Source organism: Vanessa atalanta, chromosome 15 (assembly GCF_905147765.1).
Source record: "Vanessa atalanta chromosome 15, ilVanAtal1.2, whole genome shotgun sequence".
In the NCBI taxonomy this organism is placed as follows: domain Eukaryota; kingdom Metazoa; phylum Arthropoda; class Insecta; order Lepidoptera; family Nymphalidae; genus Vanessa; species Vanessa atalanta.
The window spans coordinates 7,560,403-7,578,374 of record NC_061885.1 but is presented as its reverse complement, the minus strand read 5'-3'; the positions used below and the strand labels follow the sequence as shown (position 1 = coordinate 7,578,374).

The window sequence follows — 17,972 nt, the reverse complement described above, 5'->3', positions numbered from 1 at the left end:
TGACAATTTATTTTTTCTTTAATTTGTCAAAAAACCTGAAAAAAACATTTTAGTCATTTACTTTATTATGTATTTTTAAGTTATTTTATTATATCATACAAATATACTTGACCCATATTTATTATAGACATGATTTTTTGTTTCATCTTACAGGTTGATTTCTTTTAAGATTAATTTATAATCTATACAGATTATATACATTTTATATAGTACTGTGCAAAAACACAGATAATCTATAAACACAACGATGTTGACAGTGTCAAAAAGAAAGAAGCTTCCATTATTTCAATAATTTACTCTTATTTGTATCTTAAAACGTCTTATGAATGTAGTTTTTTCAATACCGTTTATATTAATCGTATTTCGCATTTGTAGATAAAGACATACATTCATTCTGGTGAGTGTAAGTTTACTTTTGCAACTGTGTGCTTGAAGTTCTACAAATGTCTGCTACTATCGATTATTAACATGCTATTTAGTTTACTTTCGTGTTCGCACAGGATTCCCAAAAGAGGACTTATTTAGACATCTACAAGATGGATTTGGCGGAGACAATGAAAAGTGTTCTGGCGAAAAGTACGGGAAATGCCAGCGGTGCATCAAGCAGCTCAAGCGCAGCTGCACCGCATAGTGCTGAAGGATATGTGACAGAGAAACTTTATATGCTGCTGCAATTATACTTGCAAAACAAAGGCTGGAGTCCTAGCATTGAACTTTTGCAGTGCTTTAGTGATTTAAAAGAATCATCTATGCTTCCTAGTGCTGCCTATTTACAGTAAGTCTGTCTAAATAATATTAGTATTAGGTTAAACAATCATCTTATTTACAAATAAATAAAAAATATATTTGATAAATTATATTTAAAAGTTCTATGGCATAATACCAGTTCCCTAGTGAAAATTCCTAGTGCAATCTTGTTTAGTTATTTGTACTCATAACAAACAACTCTAATGTGGAGAGAATGAAGTAGATTTAGACATATGAATGCCTCAAAATAACAGGCATAGATAAAGGTCTATTGAAATATTCACAATATTTTTTACATTTACATTGTATTTCCTTTTTATTATTAGAATGATGGCTTCAAGAGTGGGCTTAGATGCTCAAGGTAGACTTATTTACCGTGAAAATGGAAAAATTATTCTTCCATATGAACATTTTGCTAATGCAGTAATGTTAAAACATATGAATGGCCCCCATGGACTACATCTTGGGTTGGAAGCTACTGTCCGAGCCGTAAGTACATAAAATAATATCATTTTTTTTTTTCATTTGTAACATTAAAACACAACTTATCATTAATGCATATTTAAAACATATTTATTCTCTTGAAAATATTTATTTTTGGTTTTAAAATTGCACAATTATGTAATTTTGTTTATATGAAAAGTAATTTTTTTAAATTGGCAAGACTTAACAAATCATCGTGTAACATCGTGTAGTGGAAGGTGTTACCAATTTATTATGAATGTTTTTCCCTAACAGGTTGTAGAGTCATATACTATCGGACGTGATCAATTTGGCATGGAGAAAGAGTTTATAGTTGAAGTTGTTCAAAATTGTCCAAATCCAGCTTGTCGCTACTACAAAAATCAATTAGAGATGACACAAAAATCTATTCAGCAACATTTGTCACAACAACCAACATATATCCCAGGCAAGTAACACTTGTTCATCTTGTATGTTCTAATAGTAATGTGTTAAGTTGCCCCTATGTATCAAGTGAGCCATTTGTTACTTTGCTTTCCTATTATACAAAAAGTCACTTTGAAATAAAAATTAAAAAATATATATATATAAATTTTATACATGTGTAAAATATATATTTTTTTAATCTTAACAGTTACTGGCTATTGTGTTTTCATTTTTTAATTAGTGTTATAAAATAACATTGAAAGTATACAAGGTTTTCCCAGTAAATTTCCTATGATTGATAATATCCTTTTTCTCTTTCATCATATTATTCGCAAAATTTTTTACACCTAAAATTATTTATACTTTTTTACCTCTTACCTTCACCTTTACTTATGTCAATCTTATTACTCGTTTTTTATGTGAATCAGTAAAATAATAAACACTCTCCTTTATGAGATATATATGTATACTCAATTAATATGAGTCTTTCACATCCCCAGAGGCGGGCAGCACAGCTCTACCTGATAGCGCAGCAGTAGAACGGCTACTGCGTGGAGCTGCACTACCTCAAGATTATCAGCTGCCTATCGCGCCACATATTGCCGCACTTTGTGAGTTAATGTGTAAAAATCACTAATATTCTTATCTTGGTTTTACACCAACTCATTTTTTATGAAACTAATGGAGCTCTAGCAATATAAAAGCAAAATGGTGGTAACATCTTTTATACAATCTTAACAATATTTTATTTATATTTTCAGCCAATTTAGCTGGTGAAAAGTCAGAACGACGTGCAGAGAAAATGTCTCAGCAGATGTTATTGCAGCAGAATAGATCACTGGGCCACCAGTCCTCCATCGATAAGTACTCCCATCAGCAACGGTCCAGCGCCTCACACTCCAGCCTCGAAACTAAGTCTAAACATCACTACTCTGATGAACACAAGCTTACCGACTTCTTGAGGTTTATTATTAATTTTTATACAATGCTTATAAAAATAAAAATACTTATCCATACCATATAAATAAAATGTCCTAATACTAAAATCCGTAGTCAATCTCAGGTTGAATTTTTTATATAAAATTATTTTTCAATTGAATGTGTATGTTAGCAGCTATAATAGTATGTATTTCCGCAGGGCCAACCTCGAGAGCCTGGAGTCGCTGTCGGGCGGCGGCGCGGCGGGCGGCGCGGCGGGCGGCGCGCACGGCGAGCGCGCGGCGGCGGCGGGCGCGGGCGGCGCGGCGGGCGGCCAGGAGCGCGTCGTGCGCGCCTTCGCCGAGCTGGCGCGCAACCTGCAGCGCATGCGGCCCTGCGTGCGGCCCGCCATGTGCAAGCCCTACGGCAAGCAGAGCGAGCAGCTGCAGAAGAGTGAGTCCGTTATCCTTCCGTTGTCGTGGTTAAATTACTAATTTATATTTCGTTTACTGATACATAAGTCACCATGGTAGATCTGTAGTACCGCCGCTCTGTAAATTTGATTACAGGTTCAAATTGAATTTGTGTATCTACTATTATGGGCTATAAATTTATTTCAGTTTTGCTGGACACGATTCAGTTGGTTCAGTCCTTACGAAGCTATCTGCCGCCTCCACACATTCAAGTGACGTCGTGGAAAAATGATGATAAACTGCGGTAAGACAATTTATTATTTATGAGCAATATTATGATATAAACATTTTGAAATGTATATTTATTTCACAAACATGTATATAGTAGTTGTCTATATGGACTAAACCCATGTACACCGACCACAATTAAAACTGTGTTCAGTAAATTCAATAAACTTCTACTTGATAGACGAGGTGGCCTTTGCCAGCTGATATATCGGGTTTATAACTTCTACTATTATATATTTTCTATTATTTCTGTGTGACTCTATTAGCAAAATTGTAATAAGTGTTTATTGGTTTTCAGTTCAAACAACATGGAGGAACTTGAAAATCGTAAGATCGTGAGCGGCAACTAGCCTTCGCAGTTTTATTTTTCTTCACATTCATTTTTGTAGATCGAATCGACTTGGGTGTCAGTAAATTTTTCCTCTTTTTATTGTCGATAAAAGATTCAGCAGGTTGGTTTTTGAGTCTTTAAAAATGACTTGGATAATATGTTTCGTGCAATAAGCCATTTAAAAATATTTCCTTTTTAAATTACAATGACTGTTGTTGCTTTTATGTATGTTATAAACAATGAAAGTATTTTATCCAAAAGTATGCATCGTTTCTATATTTTATATTTTAAACGAAAAGTTTTTTTTTTTACAATTGACGTGATATTGTATCTACACGCTGGAAGTGTTGCTAGCGTCAAATATAATTTTATAGTTTAATGCATTTTAAGCACAAAATTGTATTTTAATTTAAGAAAAACAATGTATGTTTGTTAGAATTAAGTACTATTTTATTGATTGCTTTATTCTTGTTGGTGTTTCTTATGGAAACTTTTCTTTTGTCTGACCTTTATTATTTCATGTTACGTATTTTCGTATGCTACTTATAGCGCTTTTGATGTTATGATTATTATTATTGTATGTTTTTTTTTTTTTTTATATTTGGCATATATCGATTTGGCGTTTCTCGCTACTTACTCTTGTAGTCTCGGTTTACTGCTGTAAGTGCATTATTTACACTGTGATAGAGGTGTAATAGGTTGTAGGTTGATGGAAATCTTGACATGGATCTAAAGTATTATCTAAATTAAGAAATTGAATCACGGGCTTCGATCAGTGATCCACATTGACGTGTCACACATGCACACGTGCAAGTCGACGTACAAGAATATTTGCACACACATTGCGTACGTGCGTTGATCTTGTGTATATATTGCGTGTGTGCGTTGATGTGGGTTATTGGCTTATATCTAAATTAAATAGACTTTTCATTCGTATGATAAAACTTGCCCAGTTTTTTTACAATGGTGTTATTATTGAAATTGGCTTTGACCATTTGATTTAGGATTAAGCAAATATAATGAAATGTTTTTGGAATAAATAGCCATGTCTTGTCTTGTAAAGTGATAGAGAGGATAGTATCGTTTCGAAGACTGCAAGTTTTTCACATTAAGCTATAGATAGCTACTGAGTGTAGGTATAGTCGGTATAGTCGGTACCATCTGTAGGCAAGGTTGTATCGAGAACCTTGTACGGCACCGGTGCGTGTCCAGAGTTGAAGTTTTCATTAGTTTATAAAACTTAGGCGTATTTTGACCATATTATTTGTATTTGGTTACTCGACTCGGTATTTCAGTTTATTCATGTATTCTTCGAAATGTTTTATATTTTTTTTGTTAAAAAAGAAATGACAAAATTGTTACTCTAAATATATTCATGGACTATGTTTATTGTATAGCTTTAAATGTTTACAATTTTTTTTTTTAAATATTTGATTTCATATACTTAAAAAACATGTTTATATATTTTTTTCATAGGCATCACTTAAAGTTCGTTAGTGCAATAATTAGGCAAAGCCTACATTAAATTTTATATCTTAGTACTTTAGTTCTAAATTATAAAGCGTACACATACTTATGACTTTCGAAGGTTCGTAACCAAAGTATACATTATTGAAATTTATCTTCAAGTATAGTGGAATTAATTGTTGAAGTACATATTATCAGAATGGATATCTGGACAAAAGCAAAAACATATAAAACAATCGATTTAGATGTAATTTACCCTTATTATAGATTTGATTTGACCCTGAATCGATTTTATAAGACAATTGCCATACCAGTGAATAAAAAAGTGTATAGGTTCTTGTTTAAAATTCAAATTTAAATATTAATTAAAGCTCACGCCTAAAATATACGAAACTAAAAAAAGACTATTTTTTAATCAATAAAATTATCAATAATAAAAACTTGGGCACGAATCTTCGACAGCCGTTAACATTTATTATATAGGCGTATGAGGTTGTACTCGTGTAAGGGCTACCGGTTATAGTTATATATGTATATATAATTTCTTATAACTGAACTCTCGAAATCATCACATTAAATCTATTTACAATAAGAACAACTCTGTATAAATATTACAATTTTATGTATATTAAATAATGTAATACTAAGGCAGTTATAATAACGCTTAGGTATTGATTCGTGGCTGCCTCATCCAAATATGAAACGAGGCTAAACATTTTCTTCTGAAACTTGTACAATACGTCTAGTATTAAGTTCATTTCCTCGAAGTATTATAACGACCGGATGAATCTCTCTCTCTGTATTAGAATTAAGTTTTCTAGTCAAAAATTGATATCATATTCTTAAAATTTTGGTCTTATTGGCAAAATTAAACAATCGCGATTAGTAATTTATTATAAATATAAATTTGAACAGTAAACATATCATGCGTCAAAGGAGCCACTGTTTGAGGAGGAATTACAACGTTTTGATCTCAATTCAGCATCACGCCGGAATCATTTCATTTTTCTTTTTAACACAATCGATGCTTCGACTTGCATGAAATTTGCATTTCCATTGAAGCATAAGAAATGTTCAATATAATCAATTAATATTTAATGTTTGCGTTTCCGTAGTGACATTTGTACGACGTAATTTATGTAATAAGTCCGTTATGAAATAATCTCGAATAAATAATAGTGCATTAATCTGTCTTCTATTACATAATACGTATATTAAGTGTGCGACTGAGCCGTGTACCTCCTGGTAAAGTTTATTATTATTTTTTTTATAATATACCTTTCCTTCAACAATTAATAATTTTATGATTACATAATCCATTCGAATAGAACATGCACAATGTATAAATAAGGAAAAAATACGCAAAGAGGTTACTTTTAGAATCTTTTAAATATTTTTTTATTTTACATAAAGTATCAGGATATCCCATCGGTTGTAACGTTAATCTTTTACTTTCTTTAATATCCGATTTCAACGATTTCTTGTGTGATGAATTTTCAGAAACGTTGAACCGTGGAAGTTTTTTTATATTATTTGTACGTTCTATTGAAATGGACTATTCATGACCTTTTTTGTTTTATAAGTTTTATACACGTTATTTGTATTGACATTCACCGTTTCTTGTATTTTGTTTAGGGAAAAGTGATTTTGCATTTTGTAATCTGGCAACTGGACCCTGTGATAATATAATTTTTTCGTGGCTTTGTAGTTTATTTCATAATTAAATGTATGTTTTTCTTGGTATTTAAACAAACTTATTTGTATTGTAACCGTTTTAGATGGTGTAAGATTGGCCTTGCCATGTAATGAACTATTTGCCGATATTGTTTATCTGTAAAAATATTATAATAAATTGATCGAAAAGCATTAGAATAAATAAAATGATGCAAAAAATTGGTATTTTTTTATTCACGTATTAGTTCAAGCTATTGAACAAGTCACGGCACCGCTGGGTGTAGAAGTTATGTGGATGAAAGCTTTAAAATGGTTTTCCTTTACTTTACTTTAAAATTGTTTTTTCTTTTATATTAGTTTATTTTTGAATTGAAATTCAAGAGAAAGAAATTTAATCTGAATAGATCCTGAGTAAACAAGTGGCTAGGAAGCATTTCAGTATAAGGTTTGCTCATGTTTCATACCGATTGAAGTTCAGTCCATTTAAAGCCGCTACGTTATTGAGTTACGCTTCATAATTGTAAAATTAAAAAAGTCTGATTGTCGCTTCCATTGATTATATATTTATTTATATTTGATAATTTGATTGACATTCGATTTTTTATAAGTAGCGCATTAAGATGCGCGGTGCTTTTGGAGATTTTTTTCAAGAAAATATTTAAGTCTTGAAATATCAGAGTAGATTTACTTGGTGGTAGGGTTTTTTGCAAGCCCGTCTGGGTAGGTACCACCCATTCAACACATATTCTGCCGTCAAACAGCAGTACTCAATATTGTTGTGTTCCGGATTGAATGGTGAGTCAGCCAGTGTAACTACGCCTGTAGTTACACTGGCTTACTCACAAGGAACATAACATCTTAGTTCCCAAGGTTGGTGGCGCATTGGTGATGTAAGGAATGGTTAATGTTTCTTAAAGCGCCATTGCTCGTACACCTACCTATACCATAAAAAAAAAGATATCTGCCTCAATGATTGTCCTTGTTTTTGGAAGTAATTTGATTATCCCTCCTAGCAGAGAGAGATAATCAAATTACATACTTCCAAAAACAAATGAGAAAATATATATATATGTATATATATAGTACGCATATTTTTAGACATTTTCGAAGCGCTGTAAATTAACAAAGCAGAGGCAACAAATAGCAGAATATTTGTCTGTGGTCTTTCACGATCGAATAATTCTGTCACGTTACGGTATTAGTGAAAGCGAACCTGCGCTGGTTTTTCAGTGGGTATTCCGGTGTCCTAGGACGGACGTGGCGTACTCGACCGTCTCGAATGAATGAATGGATTTATAGCTAGTATCACTCTGGTTGATTGGAAATTCATGCACATGCATCATGCACCTGAAACATAACACCCCTTTTTGGGCAGTTGCATAACAAAAATTTCTTTGCAAAATATTTTCTAACATTTAACAAAATGTATTTGTACGATTACTTATTGAGAATTGGGGTTATAATTAAACCAAATATACTTATATTCAAGAATTTTATTACAAATACATACACGTAAAAGTTTATTAAATATAACATCGATAAAATGACAAATTGACAAACACTTTTAAATATATCAAGAAAAATGAAATTACTCATTCAAAATATTATCTTAAGCTACAAAAACATCGAAATACAATAAACCACTCCCAGTTTTACTTGGTAAGTGTTTCAATTTTTAAGACTTAAACAAATAAATCTCTATACTAGATAAAAATATTTAAAAACAGATAATAAATAGTTTCGAGAGGAAAGTTCTAGAATTTCAAAAAGATTTATTTAATATACCAATACCAAGATAGAGGAATGGTTACGACACTAAGAAGCATTTAAAGTAATTAGCAATAGTCGATTTTCAATTTTTATTCGATTTTTAAAAATTACTGCTGTCCAACATCGATAGGAGCAATAGACAATAATCTAGACTTTACATGTAATACAATAGATTAATAATTTATAAAAGCTACTTCATGTAAATTTAAAAAAAATACAGCCAGTATTTCCCTTCGTTATAAAAGTGAAGTGAACGGACACGATTCATTCGATGCTTCAGCGAACATGCGACGTTATCGTTGGAAAATTCGTTAAATATCACCGTATTGTATAAATTATAAAATTTCATTTCCTCGTTTCCGCCAGCTGTCGGTCCTATTAATGAGGTAGGAAATCTTGCGCTTATATTAACAATTATTAATTTATTTATCCACATACTTATGATTATATAGATATAAATGTGTATAATGTAAGATTTCTAACAAATGGAATGTATTCTTTGTCCATAGAGATTTTTTTTACTTTTAAAAGGTTAAATGACAATTATAAAAAGATGGCGGGTTCTTTAAATCGCCTTTATCTTTAAGGAATCCGGAACAAATTTTAGTTTAATTGTTCATGAAATAATAAGTAATAAATTTATAGACTATTTTGGTTTTGATGTTCTAAGTACAAATTAAGTATGTTTCGCAATAGCTTCAATTATATTGGTACAACTGTTGGTACATGACATTTAATACACTTTGTAGATGAAAAAGATTTCACTTGATCTTAATAATTGTATTATGATCATTGTTTACAGTGTCTGACTTAACATTGCGACTTATTGTTATTAATTATATTAGTTTACGTATTTTATTTGAACGTTTGAATTCAGACGTAAAGCGAATCTGAAGATTTAGTTTTTCGTTCATTCCCGAATAGGGCTGAACACATATATGGAATCGTCGAGCCAGTAGTAGGCTTGTGCGAAATCTCCTTCGCATAAGTATGGAGCCCGGGACCACGCTACCGCCTCGAAGCCGATCTCGTCTCTCATGAACTGCATGAAGGAAGCCGCTTGCTCTTCAAAGCTCACTCCTTGTATTGGCAAACGTTCCTCGGGCTTGTGGTCGGTTGTTACTGTAATGGCAAAAAACAAAACAAATAATATAAAAAAAAAAATAAAAAAAAATTGTTGAATCATTTTAATAAAATTTGAAAATGACTGACTGACATGCAACCCGGCCGCCTAAATCGGTGTGTCCAACCGGAAAATTGGTGCTGACTTCTATTGAAGAAGTGAGAAAAAAAAAATGGTTTTTGAAAATTCATAGCCCAAGAGGGTGAAATTAGGGATAGAAATTCGTCTTTTTCAATATTTGAAATATGGAAATCTGTTCTTAGACTTGCGATTATGAATAGAACTCAATCAATAAAGCGCTTTCAAAAAGTCATCTCTTAAGGAGGTAAATTTGGGATAAAAGTTTTAATGGGAGTTCGTCATTTTTTGAGTTAGAATCATTGAAACTGTATTTATTCTTTAGTGTGAGAACAACGTTACAGTGTTATCCGATGGCAAAGCCCTTCGGGTACACGGCTAGTTTCACCATATAAAAATAGGCTAGACTGAAGTCATTGTTTTAAATTTTGATAAAACACACATATTTCGATAAAAATCAAGTATGGAAAGGAGCAAAATAACTAATTTAATGTCGAAATAATGACGTTTAGATTAATCGGTGCCTACACACTTGCAATTTGCAGGCTTTAACTACCTTCAACGTAGGGCTTGTAGGGCAGCACAAGAGCGAGCAGGAGGACGCCGTCGGGCCCGATGGCAGCTTTGGCCTGTCGCAGCATGCTCCTAGGTTTGCTGCAGCGATCCAACAAGTTCAACATGCACACGCAGTCAAAGCGCTGTTCGCGCCACCACTCCTCGGTATCTAGCAACCTTAAGAGAACAATTTCGATTGTATTTCTTTTAGTAACTCGTAAAAGTATTCGTATTTAAATAATTTCGCTATAGCTATCCTAATGTACTATTTTATAATCGTCCAATGGCTGGAGAAAAAATAAATAAACAACTTTGATCTTGAATTGGCATGATATAATGTACTATTCGTCTAAATTTAAAATAATCAATGGTATAACAGTATGGATTCGTGAAAAACTGGCGTTTTGAATGTCGGCAATGTTGTTATTGGACCTTTCGGATATTAGGATTATACTGCGGAGCTATTAGGAAATCCAATGAGCTGATTACTTATATCTAAGTTTTGTCAATTTTTACTTCTCGTGCCATTGGATTAAAGTATCGGTACTTTTTATTTGCTATTTCCAGAGTGTTGCCATAATAATTTATGTAAGAATAAGTTACTATGCAAAAAAATTTAAGGATACTTGTTACTAGTTAAACATTACATGATATAGATTATATAGCCGAATATACATTGACATTGTCGAATTGGTGTTTTCATTTAGCGCGACTTAAATCCTATCAAAAATATATGTTACCTACTATATTATTTTATAATTTATACAAAGTGACTTACGTGTATCCCTTGCTGCTGAGTGCTTTCCGCATGCAGCTTGATATCTCAGTAGCGTATTTGTTGGTATAGAGGTGAGCAAACCGACGACTCACTTCGCCGTCGCCGGCCCCGACGTCGACGAGCGCACCCGTGCTGTTCATACCACGTTTGGCTGCACTCAGCAGTGACCGGGCTTGCGCCGCGGAGAGCACGAACATCGAACCGCGACCCAGCCATCTTAAAAAATATTTTAAATTATATGTCAATGCAACGTTTACAGTTAGTTAACTCATCCACTAAGTGAATATAGACAATGCCGATGGTTTGAGATATCGTCTTTACATTAACATTACATTAACAGTCTGTAAATGTCCCGCTGCTGGTCTAATGCCTCTTCTCCCTTTGAGGTGAAGGTTTGGAGCATATTCCACCACGCTGCTCCAATGCGGGTTGGTGGAATACACATGTGGCAGAATTTCGTTGAAATTAGTTACATGCAGGTTTCCTCACGATGTTTTCCTTCACCGCCGAGCACGAGATGAATTATAAACACAAATTAAGCACATGAAAATTCAGTGGTACCTGCCTGGGTTTGAACCCGATATCATCGGTTAAGATGCACGCGTTCCAACCACTGGGGCATGTTGGCTCTACTGGCCATATCGTCTTTACTAGAGTAGAATTAAAATAATTTTTCTAACATCCTATATAAGTTGTTGACGAACTTAATTTTTGTATATACCTACTAATTATATTTGAAATAACAAGTGAACGGATGCTACTTGTAATTCCGATTCACAACGATTTAGTTGTCCGGGTGCTGTGGATGTTTAGAACAATAGCGCAATTACCCTCCACCATCGGTCGTGTGGTGGTCGTTCGACGGTGATTCGCGTTGGGCTTGCAATTACCGAGGATAAAACACAAGGCGCGCTACGGGCAACGGTGTTTGGCGTCCAGCGATCGAGCGCGGCAAATTGTACGCCCGCGGCTCGGGCCCCCCGCGCGCCTCACCCGCGACGTCTTCATCGCGCCTCGGGCCAGCGGCGAAAGTGGATAATAACTAGTAAATCCTGCACTCATTAGCTGAGAGCGAGCGTCGCAACGATCGATACCAATCGTCTTTGTCGAGAAAAGGGATAATCGGCACGAGGTCCGAGCTCTGTTATTAGACGCTGTACCATATATCACGCGCGGCATTACCCGCGGCCCCTGGCGGCAGCGCAGCAATTACTCTGGCGCGATCCGAACAAAACTAAGTCCTACTGACCATTACTTCGACTTTTCAACTTTAACTTTTTACAAATGTTTGTAAAATCTTTTATTTTAACCTAGAAACATATTCTAATATGAATAATGGAATATGATAATATCCACCATATTCTGAAGAGTAGGTGTGTGTCTATTCGATAATAAAATGATAATGAGTCCTCCCAATACCTACTTCTAAAATCTGAATTGACTTGCCGATGAAGTGTGATACGTGATGCAGGAAGTAGGTACCTATCGCACCTTTACTTATCAAGTTGTGTCTGAATCAAGGAGCAATATTTAGCTGTCCATTATTAAAATTTAGTATAGGTACTTAGACAACGGCTGGAAAAGTGTTCTACTATAGCAACAGGATTCTCCGAATGATTAGGGGGTGACTTTCGGGGTCGGTGACCAGGTTCTTTGATGTTTGGATAGCCTGGGCTCTGCTTTAACGATTTAAAATGATTTTATTAAATCTGGAAAAAAATGCCAATAAAGCAGTTTAATATAAATAGTGGCAGTATATTGCAAGTGCAAAAGATGATCCTCGGAGTAAAGTCGAAAATTGTGAGAAAGGGTGACGCGTAGGTAAAGCGAGTAGAGCAGTAGGTGGCTAGGCGGTATCGAGTATCTATTTCAATAGAATGCGAGGCTTGCAACAAGGAATCCGATGCGGTTATCGAAGACGGAGGTGAGAGATGTGTGTGCGGGTCGAGGGGGCGGCGGGGCTCGTATCGCGATTGCATCGGAGAGCAAACAAGCGGGCGGGGTGTCGCGCCCGGGGCCGTTCAAATCATATTACCCCCGTCCTCACACCCGGCGCCGCGCCACACACGTCATTTGAGTGTGCGTCGCTATGGCGACGGCCCGGGCCGTGCATGATATTAGTACGTGCGCGACTCATCTCCGGGTGTTTAAACTTAACGCGCCGCCCGCCTCCGCCTCGCGCGGGAAATTAAAACGGCCCCGAAGCCGGAAGGCGCTCGGCCCTCGCCCGGCGCTGCACCGGCCGCGGCCCATCCACGCGCTGCCCGTCACCTCCCCGCTACAGCGCAGTGCATGCGAGCATTAGCTCTCAAATCTTATTGCAGACATTACTTATATTAACTCTATTATATTTTATATAACATAATTTGGAGATATCGTTTCAATTAATTGAAGAATAATACCTGCCCCAAACATTATATCTTTGTACCCACCTCATTATCTACTGCGGTAAAATGTTTGATCTCTTGAGAGACGACGTGAACTGGATACTAATCAAACTAATAGATATAATATAAAACTTGCTATTTTAATAAACATTTGTATGTTTGGTTATGCATATAGTATTACATTTTCTGTGAGTATTTAGCTCGATAAAGAAAATGTTGAAATGTAAAACAGTAAATATATATTTTAAAATTATACAAACATTCAAATTTTCTGCTTACTGCTGTACTAATGTTTTTATTATAGGTATACCTACTATATAAAATAAAAGAATAAAAACTATTGAGTGACTCTTGCACTCATGTTCTAAATCTTAATCTATACAGGTAAATTAATATAATTGAATTAGATCTAAGTATCATTTTTTGTTAAATAAGCTCGTTATATTGTCCCCATTTTATTTGAATATTTATTACAATAAGTTAATGTAATCAAGAATATTAATAGTGTAATTATAAAAGTCATATAGTTAATGATGGCACAGAGTTCTGTGTAACATCATAATATATACACAGCCGTCGTATCTAAGAGGCGACGTAAGTTGAGATAGGTGGAACTCCGCCCCTCGTATGTAGATACCTACACGTTTGCTTTGCTCAAAGACATTGTCGCTTTCAGGCACCTCATTAGAGCGCGTCCCATGTGAGCCTACCCTCCGCCACCCTCACCCAACCCCCTCACATACAAAGGAGAGCAATTCTTTTCCACAGCTCGCCAACTTGGATGGATAATTACAGATAGGTACCAACCCATTCCATGTTTATCTTACTTATCAGGTACGTACTATAAACATGATTAGGTACCTTTAAGTAATCATCTTTAATCCAAATTTAAAATACAAATTTGTTTTATTATGAAATATTATTACTTGATGTTTTTCTCGAACTAGAATGTCACGTGTCGAACTTACATATGCTTTTGAAGGGTGAATATAGGTACCTACCTACCTACGTAATATGAGTGATGGGGGCTTTCATACACGGCACGATGAAGTCAGTTCGACTAGTTATTAGTATTTGAGACACTGTAAGGCTGCAATAAAAATCAAACTCGATGGCATATTATCGAACTGTCACTCAAACAGTTACGTGTCGTAACCCCGAACGGCACTCGAGTCGCAATAAACTATAAAAAAGTGGATAGTAAAATGTTATAAACAATGAGAGCAGGGCTAAAACGTTTTAGTGTTAAGAGTGGGCCCATAAACCGTTGACACGCACCCGTAAAATATTAACGATAGCTACGAGAAAAATGACGACTATCAATGTACGAACCGATTTTCGGTCGCGAGGACGCGCTACAAATAATGGTGGGGCCGAATTTATACGCAGACCCGAATTGCCCCGATTGAATATTTTACCACGCCACGAATGCGTCCGACGATATTTTTCTATTTCACCGCCCATTTCTACTATCAATTGCTTAGTTTCCTCTTTAATATCATTTCAACGATCGAAGATTAAAGGGAGATGCAAACGGTGATGTCATTTGTCGCACGCTGTTACGGTTTTTCTTTTAAATAAATTATAGGAAAAAATAAGCGTGGTTTGTTATTTACCATTGAAAATATTTATACAGTTTAAATATACAAAACATTTTTAAGAACATGTTCATTGTATCTGCTATGCGTAGGTAGGTATAGCTCGGATCGTTAAAACAAAAACACTATACTGAGATACATTTGTATTTTATTGAAACAATTCATTCGTAGATTTGTTTGTGTTTTCCTTCAATGTATTATTACTTCATTCAATTATTGAAAAGCCAATTTCATAGGTATACGAATACAGATTGTTGTCAGTTAGTTGCAAGTATGACGGTATTAATTACGCATACTTATTATGAATCTAATTAATTATCTAAAAATAGTATTAGGCCTTTAACTAAAGGTATAGGTACTCTATATAGACACAATTTTGCAACTGTTTCGTCTGTGTTTGACAAAGATTATTGGTATTGTTTAAATATACTTTTATTGCAAAATTATTAAACATTGTTTAAAGTAACGATATAAAATTCTGAATTTCCTCAAGTGTAGATTTTTTCCGACGGTTGCTACCAGTAACGAGTTTAATAGGAACAAAATAAATGGAAACCTGCAGAATAAAGTATCCAGCGCTCCTTGTAACAAGGGAATCATGAATTATGATAGTTACTCGAGAAACCCGGCGACTAGTGCTTTGTGTAGCGACCTATTTTACAATTGCAGGTTCCTACTTACTTCTTGAGTAGGTATTCTTTTTAGTTAGATTTTTAATTTCATTGGATGACGTACCTACCGATCTGAGTGCTAAGGATGATTTTCGTTAGCAGGGACACAATTCTTAAATAAAGATCAGTACCTCCTTTATATTTGATATTTATTCAATAATATTATGATTCTTTGACTTTTTTCTTTACATTATATAACAACAAGTGCGAGAAAGCTCTCTCGAAAATGACAACAAGCAATAAGTTTTGCGTTTCGGAAACACAATAACCTTTAAAAGGCGTAAAGTCGCATCCCAGTCAGACTTTAAAATAACTTCTCGGAGGCGTATAGTTTATTGCTTATTGAGTAGCTCTGACGAAACGCGCCTGAGAAGCTAAAACATTTCAAAGTTAAATCTCAGTCAATATCACAATATACGTGGCGACATTGAAATTATCGCTCGGTGGGAGGTGTGCCCGGTACCCGCCGATGAGATGGAGTTGACTAAAACAAAATGAGAATCGTTTTAAACAATGAGCATTGTCGCGATGTCCGCGGCGGGCGCGCTGGGGCAGGCGCAGGCGCAGACGCGGAGCGTGCGCGGGTGCGCGCGCGGGCGCGGGCGAGCTCGTTAGCGGGCCGAGCGCCATTGGCCGCCGTGCGGTGGGCGGGGCACGCGACAAACTGCGCACACGCAAATAGCGCACTCACACACAAATTAAAATAATAAAATGAAAGTAATAAAACAAAGTAAGGACCGAAGAGTACCCGCTATCGAGACTTAATGGCCGAGCGGAGGCGACGCTGTTTCGATTTATTGAGTCGCTTTCACACCGCCGCGCCACTGACAGCGCTACGAGCCATTGACGGAATATAACGCAGTCATTATTATTACAAGAATTATTTTGACTTGAGAAATAAAACAATAAATCTAGAAAATGTTTTATATGTAGCTACTGTATACTATAGAATGGATAGTCAATACATACTGCCTATAGCAATTATAATAATTAATATTTAGTTTCTAATTAATTAAAGTGCTATAGAAAACGAAATGCATTATACTTAATATTAATTCTTATATACATTTTACAGTTAGACAGACTGTTTCACGATCAATTTGCTTCAGAAGGCTTTCAATGAGAGAACAGTCGGGCTCGCTCCGCGTAACGAATGTCGTCTCATTTACTAATGTGTCACATACAGGCGGTGCTGTTTCACGGGCTGGGGGGAAGGGTGGCGGTGTACCGGGGCCTGAGATGTGGATACATGACCAATTATGGTCGATGCCATTCATGTTAAGTTTTAACTGAACATTATAAAACTTAGCGTAGGTTGCTATATATTTTTACAGTAGTTGAATTCTATAATTGCTTATTACGTATATTTCTTTTTTATAAGATGTCGCCTGCAATTACGTCGTATATTTACTTGCTGCCTGATTTTGTTTACAAAATGGAAAACGTAATGTTTTCCTCAAGGAGGCGCGCTTTGTTAGTTAGCCGGCTAGGCGAAAACATTTGACGTCAAAGCGTGATTGTGAAAAGGATCGTGATTATTACAGTGCGCGTAGTTAGCGGAGGCTTCATTAGATGGGGGTGGAGGGTGGCGGGCGACGCGGGGAGACGGGAACTCATCTCGTCGGGTGCATCGTGGCTGCGCGCGCAAACAAATTAAAAACGTAAGACGCGCCCTAATCAATAGCCGACTACGCCGCGAAGCCGAATTAACTCGCCCGAATGAAAAAATGAACAAAATGATATTCGCGCGAGACCTCGATCCCCCGGCCTCCCCGTGCCGCCCGAGGAAATTGCTTTTCTTTCAGTGGGCGCGCGGCGCGCACACACGGCCGGCGGTAAGGCGACGCGGGCGCGAGAGGGTTAGCTCCGACACACACAATATTATAATTTACGTTTCCTCGTATATCGCCTTGTAAGTAGGCACTTTACCTGGGCGTTTCACGCCTGCTCAGCCCTCGGCTCTCGCTAAATCTGAGCTTTATACGTTCACTTGACGCGAAGAGAGCGATATTAGTTTCCAGCCAACTCTTCTCCTACTACAATATTTATTAATACTCTAAAAGGTTACCTGAGTACTTGCACTAATATTAAAGTATATAATACAGGCTGTATGGTAGGTACAGCCGTAGTTACTATTGCAGCTTATTTAGATAACGTTTCCAAATCTGCGCTACAATACTAAAATGATTAATTAATGACACTCTTAAAATATTGCGAAAATTGAGCATACTGTGTAGGCACGTTAAAACAATAGGTAGAATATTAGCAAGTTATTCTATGTCACTA

At 35.8% G+C, this 17,972-nt stretch overlaps 2 protein-coding genes across 5 annotated transcripts in view; one reads left to right on the top strand and one right to left on the bottom strand.

Moving 5' to 3' along the window:
• Positions 1-275: 275 nt before the first annotated feature.
• LOC125069446 lies at positions 276-6,897 on the top strand. Of its 2 annotated transcripts, XM_047678943.1 has the most exons (9): positions 276-397; positions 501-775; positions 1,074-1,236; positions 1,486-1,657; positions 2,136-2,246; positions 2,397-2,598; positions 2,774-3,006; positions 3,174-3,270; positions 3,553-6,897. In XM_047678943.1, exons 2-9 carry the CDS (start codon positions 537-539, stop codon positions 3,602-3,604), a joined length of 1,269 nt encoding a protein of 422 aa, XP_047534899.1. In that variant the 5' UTR covers positions 276-397; positions 501-536; the 3' UTR covers positions 3,605-6,897. The 2 variants fall into 2 exon arrangements, with proteins under 2 accessions (XP_047534899.1, XP_047534900.1); XM_047678944.1 differs by lacking the exon at positions 276-397 and having other exon boundaries at positions 494-775.
• A 1,441-nt stretch (positions 6,898-8,338) lies between these two features.
• LOC125069494 (protein-L-histidine N-pros-methyltransferase) overlaps positions 8,339-17,972 on the bottom strand; it is a 46,178-nt gene continuing 36,544 nt past the window's right edge. For all 3 annotated transcript variants that reach the window (XM_047679009.1, XM_047679008.1, XM_047679007.1), the window contains 3 exons: positions 11,031-11,246; positions 10,254-10,429; positions 8,339-9,618 (listed from right to left, as the gene is read on the bottom strand). In XM_047679009.1, coding sequence (XP_047534965.1) covers positions 9,407-9,618; positions 10,254-10,429; positions 11,031-11,246 — 604 coding nt within the window. In that variant the 3' untranslated portion in view covers positions 8,339-9,406. The remainder of the gene's footprint in view (positions 9,619-10,253; positions 10,430-11,030; positions 11,247-17,972) is intronic.